Here is a 10,726-nt window from a genome sequence, read left to right as displayed (position 1 = left end):
CTCTCTCTCCATCCTCTCCCCCTTCCCAGTTCTCCCACTAGTCTCCCCGTCTCCGACGACATCCTATCTTTGTCCCGCCCCCTCCCCTGACATCAGTCTGAAGAAGGGTCGAGACCCGAAACGTCACCCATTCCTTCTCTCCTGAGATGCTGCCTGACCCGCTGAGTTACTCCAGCATTTTGTGTCCACCTTCGATTCCATGCCAGCATCTGGAGTTTTTCCCCTACGTGCTTTCCACGGTCCCTTGGTACACGTGACCGACCGTCAACTGAAGTGAAGTGAACTTACCCACAGAGGTTGGCATCTCTCCCCACTGTAACACCACATCCTTCATGATGCGGCCATAGGTGTTCACGTAGACACCTTCATCTTCGTAGCACAGGAGCATCTCCATGCCAGCGGTGTTGGGCAGAATCACGATGGCGTGAGGCATCATATGGGACTGGATTTAGACAGCAATAGACAAGAGCTTTAGAGTCGGAGTCATGCAGCGTGGAAACCTCACTGGTATTCATTGGCCTGTTGGGACCGTGTTGCTGTTGAACTACCAATTGTTAGCCATTGCACCTCCTAGTTTCATATCATATCATATCATATATATACAGCCGGAAACAGGCCTTTTCAGCCCACCAAGTCCGTGCCGCCCAGCGATCCCCGCACACTAACACTATCCTACACCCACTAGGGACAATTTTTACATTTACCAAGCCAATTAACCAGGGGCCACACAGTCTAAGAATAAAGGGGAGGCCATTTAAAACTGAGGTAAGAAGGAACTTTTTCACCCAGAGAGTTGTGAATTTGTGGAATTCTCTGCCACAGAGGGCAGTGGAGGCCAATTCACTGGATGGATTTAAAAGAGAGTTAGATAGATCTCTAGGGACTAGTGGAATCAAGGGATATGGGGAGAAGACAGGCACGGGTTACTGATTGTGGATGATCAGCCATGATCACATTGAATGGCTCGAAGGGCCGAATGGTCTCCTCCTGCACCTATTCTCTATGTTTCTATGTGAGCGAGGGGATGTAAGCCACGCTTATTTAAGCCACGTCTCGATCGCGGATGTCCCTCTAACTAAGGTGCAGTGTTCCTGTGAGCCTCCACCCTCCCCTCCAGTACATTTATCCTCCATTTTGTGCTGACGTGCAGCGTAGGTTTACTAGGTTACTCCCTGGAATGGCGGGACTGTCATATGTTGAAAGACTGGAGCGACTAGGCTTGTATACACTGGAATTTAGAAGGATGAGAGGGGATCTTATCGAAACGTATAAGATTATTAAGGGGTTGGACACGTTAGAGGCAGGAAACATGTTCCCGATGTTGGGGGAGTCCAGAACCAGAGGCCACAGTTTAAGAATAAGGGGTAGGCCATTTAGAACGGAGATGAGGAAAAACCTTTTCAGTCAGAGAGTTGTGAATCTGTGGAATTCTCTGCCTCAGAGGGCAGTGGAGGCCAATTCTCTGAATGCATTCAAGAGAGAGCTAGATAGAGCTCTTCAGGATAGCGGAGTCAGGGGGTATGGGGAGAAGGCAGGAACGGGTACTGATTGAGAATGATCAGCCATGATCACATTGAATGGCGGTGCTGGCTCGTAGGGCCGAATGGCCTCCTCCTGCACCTATTCTCTATGTTTCTATGTGAGCGAGGGGATGTAAGCCACGCTTATTTAAGCCACGTCTCGATGGCGGATGTCCCTCTAACTAAGGTGCAGTGTTCCTGTGAGCCTCCACCCTCCCTTCCAGCACGTGTATCCTCCATTTTGTGCTGACGAAGTGAACGATAACGATAACGCCTTAAGACTTACGTGCACCGGGATGTAAACGTCGTAGGTATTCCCAGAATCCACGTCGACCGCATGGAAGCCTGTATTCGATCCGTAAACAACCTTCAACCTCTGCCCTTCTTCCACAGTCAAGTCAACCAGAGACGGTCGGTGGGGCAGATCCATAAATGACTGGGGGGGGGGGGGGGAAGTGTAAACAAAAGGGGGTTTCTTTAATACTTTTCAACAATTCAAAAACTAATCCACCCTCTGAGAAATGTGCGGCACGGTGGCGCAGCGGTAGAGTTGCTGCATTTACAGCGCCAGAAACCCGGGTTCCATCCTGACCGCGGGCGCTGCCTGTACGGAGTAGGTACGTTTAGACTTTTCGATTTAGATTTAGAGATACAGCGTGGAAACAGGCCCTTCGGCCCACCGAGTCCGCGCCGCCCAGCGATCCCCGCACATTAACACCATCCTACACACACCAGGTACAGAGAAAAAGCGCACGGTCTGCAATGAGGTAGGTCGGAGGATTCCCTAGCTTATTGGGGGACCGTACAGTAGTCTGAGAATAGCGGGGAAGAAGCTGGTAGCACAGGGTTTTTAGCCCTTTGTATTTTCTGTTGGACGGGAGAAGAGAGACTGACCACAGTGACCTCGACCTGCTTTGCCACCCCCCTCTCTGCACCCCTCTGCTGTAGGAGAATGGGGTTCAGAGAGAGAGCTAGATCAGCCATGATTGAATGGCGGAGCAGACATGCGATCAGCCATGATTGAATGGCGGAGTGGTCCGAGAAATGGCTGCGGTCATTTTTACCGAAGCCCCTCAGCGCCACTCTGCCGCCTCTACACCCACCCAGCACCACTCCACACCATGTTTTAGTTTAGAGATACAGCGCGGAAACAGGCCCTTTCGGCCCACCGGGTCCGCGCCGACCAGCGATCCCCGCACACTAACACTATCCCACACACACTAGGGACAGTGTTTACATTTACCCAGCCAATTAACCTACAAACCGGCACGTCTTTGGAGTGTGGGAGGAAACCGAAGATCTCGGAGAAAACCCACGCAGGTCACGGGGAGAACGTACAGATGGCGCCCGTGGTCGGGATGGAACCCGGGTCTACGACGCTGCATTCGCTGTAAGGCAGCAACTCTATCGCCGCGCACCAAACGCCACCCCCGTGCCCCACCCCCGTGCCCAAAAACGTCACGGGCCGCCCCTGCCAGGACCCAGATCCACTGGGCCGCACCCCTGTCGTTAGCTATTAGGATCGAGGTAGTGGAGACAGTAGGCGCCAGAACAAAAACAGAAAGTCACCTTGAATGCCATGAACTTGTGGTAAGGCTTGGGAGCCCAGGCGTAAACCTCGACAGAGTTCTTCAGAGCAATGACCAGGAACTTAATCCTCTCGTACTTCACTGTGAGGAGAAACATCACATTATTACACCACAGCGTTCTTCCCCCTCCCGAGACCCAAGATCCCGCCCAGCTGGAGACAGTGCGCGCTCGATGGTGACGTAGGTTTACCAGGTTAATTCCCGGAATGGCGGGACTGTCGTATGTTGAAAGACTGGAGCGACTAGGCTTGTATACACTGGAATTTAGAAGGATGAGAGGAGATCTTATTGAAACGTATAAGGTTATTAAGGGGTTGGACACGTTAGAGGCAGGAAACATGTTCCCAATGTTGGGGGAGTCCAGAACAAGGGGCCACACAGTTTAAGAATAAGGGGTAGGCCATTTAGAACGGAGATAAGAAAAAACTTTTTCAGTCAGAGAGTTGTGAATCTGTGGAATTCTCTGCCTCAGAGGGCAGTGGAGGCCAATTCTCTGAATGCATTCAAGAGAGAGCTAGATAGAGCTCTTAAGGATAGCGGAGTCAGGGGGTACGGGGAGAAGGCAGGAACGGGGTACTGATTGAGAATGATCAGCCATGATCACATTGAATGGCCGTGCTGGCCCGAAGGGCTGAATGGCCTCCTCCTGCACCTATTGTCTGTTGTCTATTGTCTTGGAACAAACAGAGGGTGATGGCTGACTTTAGTGGAGCGTCACAACGGCAGGGAAGGCGGATGGATGAAGGCTGCAGCAGAAAAGGGTCCCCGGTCGTCTTGGACTCCACGCCACTGGATCCTGACCCAGATCTGTCAAGGACTGTCTGTGCACCAGTCTCCCCACGTTAAACAAAGTCACGCACAGGCGTCCTCACCCAATGGAGAGGACAGCCATGCACGCTTCCAGTGACCGCCGATGATGGGGAGAAGGTGGGAGAACAGGGGCCGAGGGGGACAAATAGACTGGATGATGTGAGCGGCCTAGTTGTGCTCGCGAGGATGACTACTCACCCACTTTGTAGTGCACGCAGCCCTCCATGTCCCCTACAGTGGTCCATCCCTGCTTCTTCTCCACCTCAGGGTCGTTGTGCAAAATCTTATTCCGTAACCAGGACAAGTAGTAGACTCGCAGCTTGTTGCGTTTACCTGAGGGGGGGGGGATTAACAAGGTGATCACGCCCTGCCAGCATTCCCTTGGAACAAAAATGAAAATAAAAACACACCGCTCCCCGTTCTCTCCTGAAACCTCGCTGGGCTTCTCCTCACGATGCCGATGCAGCAAGGAGCTTGGCACAAAATGGCGGAGTAACTCAGCGGGCCAGGCAACATCTCTCTAGAGAAAAGGTCGGCGTGGATCCGGTGGGCCGAAACAGGCCTGTTTCCGCGCTGCATCTCTAAACACGAGATACAGCGAGGAAACAGGCCCTTTCGGCCCACCGGGACCGCGCCGACCAGCGATCCCCGCACATTAACACTATCCTACACCCACTAGGGACAATATTTACATTTACCAAGCCAATTAACCTACAAACCTGCACGTCTTTGGAGTGTGGGAGGAAACCGAAGATCTCGGACAAAACCCACGCAGGTCACGGGGAGAACGTACAAACTCCGTACAGACGGCCCCCTGTGTCGGGATGGAACCCGGGTCTCCGGCGCTGCATTCGCTGTAAGGCGGCAACTCTACCGCTGCGCCACCGTGCTGCTTTATAAAATGTCCACTGACTTGGCCTCCGCAGCCTTCCGTGGCAATGAATTCCACAGGTTCACCATCCTCTGGCTAAATAAATTCCTCCTCATCTCCTTCCTAACGGAACGCCCTTCAATCCTGAGGCTGTGCCCTCTGGTCCTAGACTCTCCCACCAGTGGAAACATCCTCTCCACATCCACTCTATCCGGGCCGCTCACTATTCGGTCGGTTTCAATCAAAGATGATCGAGCAGAGCAAGATAGACCACTCGACCCTAAAAACCGTAGTAGGTCACGACACCATTTTAGTAGGCAGAATCTTGCAGAAACATTTAAAAAGAAAAATAACACAAATCTGTGAATTGATAGATGAGATCTTGCTATTGAGGGCGTGCAGCGTAGGTTTACTAGGTTAATTCCCGGAATGGCGGGATTGTCATATGTTGAAAGACTAGAGCGACTAGGCTTGTATACACTGGAATTTAGAAGGATGAGAGGAGATCTTATCGAAACGTATAAGATTATTAAGGGGTTGGACACGTTAGAGGCAGGAAACATGTTCCCAATGTTGGGGGAGTCCAGAACCAGTGGCCACACAGTTTAAAAATAAGGGGTAGGCCATTTAGAACGGAGATGAGGAAAAACCTTTTCAGCCAGAGAGTTGTGAATCTGTGGAATTCTCTGCCTCAGAAGGCAGTGGAGGCCAATTCTCTGAATGCATTCAAGAGAGAGCTAGATAGAGCTCTTAAGGATAGCGGAGTGAGGGGGTATGGGGAGAAGGCAGGAACGGGGTACTGATTGAGAATGATCAGCCGTGATCACATTGAATGGCGGTGCTGGCTCGAAGGGCCGAATGGCCTCCTCCTGCACCTGTTGTCTATTGAGATATATTCTGCATTTTTATTATACTGTTCCCCCAAAACACTGATTACACTGCGAGAGGCATAACGGACGGCGGGTTTTGCTTACTAAAATGGCTCCTTTGGGGCCTACACTTCAATAAAGGTGATTTTGACAGAGTGGTCTATTTTGCTCCTCTCTATTATCTTTGGTTTCAATGAGGATCCCCCCCCCCCCCTGTCTTTCTAAACTCCAGCAATTACGGGCCCAGTGCTGTCAAACGTGTGGATGCCAGGATCATTAGCTTGGGTTCCAGAGGGGTAAAAAGGTTCACCTGATATGGTGATGAGGAGGTTGAGTCCTTCCAGCACGTCCATCTGCTGGAAACGCCGGCGGCTGATGAGGCTGTAGACTTTGCCTTGCCCACTTCGGTCCAGGAGCATGAGTCCATTCTCTGTTCCCACCAGCAGATTCACACCTTCAACACAGCACAGGATGCAAGGTTGAACCAGCCTCACGACAACAAACATAATGTGTCCCCACCCCATTAGGGAGGGAGGGAGGGAGGCCAGTCATGTGGCATTTACGCACCACGTAGGTAAGATCACATTTAGAGTTTAGTTTACTTTAGAGGTACAGATCGTCATGAGAGGAATAGATCGTGTAGATACAGTTTCTTGCCCAGAGTTGGGGAATCGAGGACCACAGGTTTAAGGTGAGGAGGGAGAAGATTTAATAGGAACCTGAGGGGCAGCCTTTTCACACAGAGGGTGGTGGGTGTATGGAACAAGCTGCCAGAGGAGGTTGAAACATAGAAAATAGGTGCAGGAGGAGGCCATTTGGCCCTTCGAGCCAGCACCGCCATTCATTGTGATCATGGCTGATCATCCACAATCAGTAACCCGTGCCTGCCTTCTCCCCATATCCCTTGATTCCACTAGTCCCTAGAGCTCTATCTAACTATTTTAAATCCATCCAGTGAATTGGCCTCCACTGCCCTCTGTGGCAGAGAATTCCACAAATTGGCAGAGAATTCCACAAATAGGTAGTTGAGGCTGGGACTATCCCAACGTTTAAGAAACAGTTGGACAGGTACACGGATAGGGCTGGTTTCGAGGGATATGGTCCAAACGGCGGCAGGTGGGACTAGTGTTGGCCGGAGTGGGCAAGTTGGGCCTGTTTCCACTCTGTGACGCACCGATCTGAACAGGGAGCAATCCAGAAGTGACAGGGTCATTTATGGTATTTATTCACAAAATGCTGGAGTAACTCAGCGGGTCAGGCAGCATCTCGGGAGAGAAGGAATGGGTGACGTTTCGGGTGGCGACCCTTCTCCAAGGGACATTTAAGAGTCAACACTTCCATTACTGACCCCACAGTGCGGCGCAGAGTATTTCAGAGTTGAAACGCTTCTTGTATTTGCGAATCTCTGGCGTGTCGCTGTGCGGCCGAGTGTTGGCAGGGTTTACATTCACCACTGAGCATTTCCTGTCCTCGTTTTTCTGCTGGTTTAGTCGGCTCACGTCGCTGATACTCAATCCTAGGAGGAGGAGGAGACAAAAGAGTTTATTAACAACCAGAGTTAACCACCGTCAAAAGGTCGTAAGCGACAGGAGCGGAACTAGGCCACTCGGCCCATCAGGTCCACTACGCCATACAATCACAGCTGGTCTATCTCTCCCTTCCAACCCCATTCTCCTGCCTTCTCCCCATAACCCCTGACACCCGCACTGATCAAGAATTAGTATATTTCTTAATGGATATTTTTAAGGCAGAGATGGATAGATTCTTGATTAGTGCGGGTGTCAGGGGTCATGGGGAGAAGGCAGGAGGATAGGGTTAGGAGGGAGAGATAGATCAGCCATGATTGAATGGCGGAGTAGACTTGATGGGCCGAATGGCCTAATTCTGCCCCTATCAATAGACAATAGGTGCAGGAGGAGGCCTTTCGGCCCTTTGAGCCAGCACCGCCATTCAATGTGATCATGGCTGATCATTCTCAATCAGTACCCCGTTCCTGCCTTCTCCCCATACCCCCTGACTCCGCTATCCTTAAGAGCTTTATCTAGCTCTCTCTTGAATGCATTCAGAGAATTGGCCTCCACTGCCTTCTGAGGCAGAGAATTCCTTTATCACATTAATTTATGAAGCGTGAACAATCATCTCTTACCCAGAGTAGGGGAATCGAGAACCATAGGACATAGGACTAAGGTGAGGGGGGTTTAATATTTACCCGAGGGGTAATGTTTTCACACAGAGGGTGGTGGGTGTATCGGATGCACTGCCACAGGAGGTAGTTGAGGCACGTACTATCGCAACGTTTAACAAACAGTCAGACAGGCGCATGGATTGGACAGGTTTGGAGGGATATGGACCAAACTCAGGTAGGTGGGATTAGTGTAGATGAGACATGGAAACATAGAAAATAGGTGCAGGAGTAGGCCATTCGGCCCTTCGAGCCTGTACGCACCGCCATTCAATATGATCATGGCTGATCATCCAACTCAGTATCCCGTACCTGCCTTCTCTCCATACCCCCTGATCCCTTTAGCCACAAGGGCCACATCTAACTCCCTCTTAAATATAGCCAATGAACTGGCCTCAACTACCTTCTGTGGCAGAGAATTCCACAGATTCACCACTCTCTGTGTGAAAAAAAACTTTCTCATCTCGGTCCTAAAAGACTTCCCCCTTATCCTTAAACTGTGACCCCTTGTTGGCCGGTGTGGGCAAGTTGGGCCTAAGGGCCTGTTTCCACGCTGTATCACTGTGTATTATCTGGGGATTTCTGGAGATTGATGTCTTTTTAGGCAATCTGCAGGCCCCATAGCAGAAGCATCCATGTGGCAGGGCTGGAAACTGGACATGTCCTGTGCTAACTCTGCTACCACCATCATCTACTGTACAAGTGATGGCTCCCACTGATTGTGGCCGGAAGCTTGGGCCCTTTTCAGGACGGACGATGACAGCGATGTAACGTTTGAAACATGGATGATTGACACGAAAGAAGTAGAGGAAGGCAGTCTGCAGCCTCTCGTTCCCCTTTTACCACCCACAGGGGGCGATATGCGCTCACTTTAAATCCCCAGACAATGGGTCTGTTCAGCTATTTTCTCCATCGCGATGCTCGTGATTCTAAGCCACTGCCATGTGTTTGGCAGCTGGGCTCCCCGCTAAACTTGGCATGAATTACCCGAGGAGATACTGGATCAGCTTTGGAGCCGTGCTGTCTTACAAGGGGAGAAAGCAAGCGCCTGGAAAGTTCCAGAGACCACAACAGGCAATCTGGAGCAGCATGGTGGCGCAGCGGTAGAGTTGCTGCCTTACAGCGAATGCAGCGCCGGAGACTCAGGTTCGATCCTGACTACGGACGCCGTCTGTACGGAGTTTGTACGTTCTCCCCGTGACCTGCGTGGGTTTTCTCCGAGATCTTAGGTTTCCTCCCACACTCCAAAGACGTGCAGGTTTGTAGGTTAATTGACTGGGCAAATGTAAAAATTGTCCCTAGTGTGTGTAGGATAGTGTTAATGTGCGGGGATCGCTGGGCGGCGCGGACCTGGTGGGCCGAAGGGCCTGTTTCCGCGCTGTATCTCTAAATCGAAAAAAAGACACTCACTGGGGGCAATTTACAATTTAACCAAAGCCTGTTTCCGGCTGTATATATATGATATGATATGATAATTAACCTACAAACCTGCACGTCTTTGGAGTGTGGGAGGAAACCGAAGATCGCTGGGCAGCGCGGACTTGGTGGGCCGTAAAGGCCTGTTTCCGCGCTGTATATATATGATATGATGATATGATATGCCAGAGAAAACCCACGCAGGTCACGGGGAGAAGGTACAAACTCCGTACAGACAGCATCCGTGGTCAGGATGGAACCCGGGTCTCTGGCGCTGTGAGGCAGTAAGTCTACTCGCTGTGCCATTGAGCTGCCCCAGCAATGCCTTCGATTCATTGCAGATTAAATTCCTGCAATTTGGCACTCCTGTGTAACGAGGGTGTTTTAATAGCCACCACTGAGGAGAGGAGTTTGGGTGACATGGGTAGGGAGGACGTAAGTTATAGAGTGTGGAAACTACTTGCCCACCCCGATCAACATGTCCCATCTACACTAACTAGTCCCACCTACCTACCTTTGCCCAATATCCCTAAACCTTTCCTATCCTCGACCTGTCCAAATGTTTATTAAAAGTTGCCTCAACTACCTCCTTGTTCTTAAGCCCACCACCCTTTGTGTGATAGTTACCCCTCAGGCTCCTATTAAATCTTTCCCCCCTCACCGTAAACCTCTGTCTTCTAGTTCTACGATTCCCCACTCTGGGCAAGTGACTCGGTGTGTTTACCCGATCTATTCCTCTCATGATCTCGTACATCACTACAAGATCACCGCTCATCCTCCTGCGCTCTAAGAAATAAAGTCCCAGCCTGCTCAACCTCTCCCTATAGCTCAGGCCCTCAAGTCCTGGCAACATCCTCGCAAACTCTCTCTGCACCCTTTCCAACTTGACAACATCTTTACGATAACTTGGTGCCTAGAACAGAACACAATACATTAAACCCATGTCCTCTGGTCCTCGATTGCCCTACTCCGGGCAAGAGACTCTGTGCGTCTACTCAGTCTATTCCTCTCATGATTTTATAAGAAGGCCGGTCACGGTGGCGCGGCGGTAGAGTTGCCGCCTTACAGCGAAAGCAGCGCCGGAGACCCAGGTTCGATCCCGACTACGGGCGCTGTCTGTACGGAGTTTGTACGTTCTCCCCGTGAGTTTCCCCCGAGATCTTCGGTTTCCTCCCACACTCCAAAGACGTGCAGGTTTGTAGGTTAATTGGCTTGGTAAATGTAAAAATTGTCCCTAGTGGGTGTGGGATAGTGTTAGTGTGCGGGGATCGCTGGTCGGCGCGGACCCGGTGGGCCGAAGGGCCTGTTTCCGCGCTGTATCTCTAAACAGTATATTTCTGGACTCACCAGCGATTTGTATGGATTCCCCACCAGCACCCATCTGATACATGCCAAGGTCAACAAAGGTAGTAAAAGACGACATTCCTGGGGATTTCACCAGGCCTCTTGACTGAAACTGAAACAAGACA

General features: G+C 51.0%; 1 protein-coding gene across 1 annotated transcript in view; it reads right to left on the bottom strand.

Annotated features, from left to right (window-relative positions):
- Positions 1-223: 223 nt before the first annotated feature.
- The window catches only part of LOC144609312 (misshapen-like kinase 1), a 63,199-nt gene continuing 52,696 nt past the window's right edge, over positions 224-10,726 (bottom strand). The window contains exons 12-18 of the mRNA XM_078427743.1: positions 10,605-10,713; positions 7,008-7,175; positions 5,970-6,113; positions 4,118-4,252; positions 3,090-3,190; positions 1,807-1,956; positions 224-442 (exon numbers count right to left, since the gene is read on the bottom strand). Coding sequence (XP_078283869.1) covers positions 224-442; positions 1,807-1,956; positions 3,090-3,190; positions 4,118-4,252; positions 5,970-6,113; positions 7,008-7,175; positions 10,605-10,713 — 1,026 coding nt within the window. The remainder of the gene's footprint in view (positions 443-1,806; positions 1,957-3,089; positions 3,191-4,117; positions 4,253-5,969; positions 6,114-7,007; positions 7,176-10,604; positions 10,714-10,726) is intronic.

This window comes from Rhinoraja longicauda, chromosome 34 (genome assembly GCF_053455715.1).
Source record: "Rhinoraja longicauda isolate Sanriku21f chromosome 34, sRhiLon1.1, whole genome shotgun sequence".
Lineage (NCBI taxonomy): Eukaryota > Metazoa > Chordata > Chondrichthyes > Rajiformes > Arhynchobatidae > Rhinoraja > Rhinoraja longicauda.
This window is presented reverse-complemented; position numbering and strand designations above follow the sequence as displayed.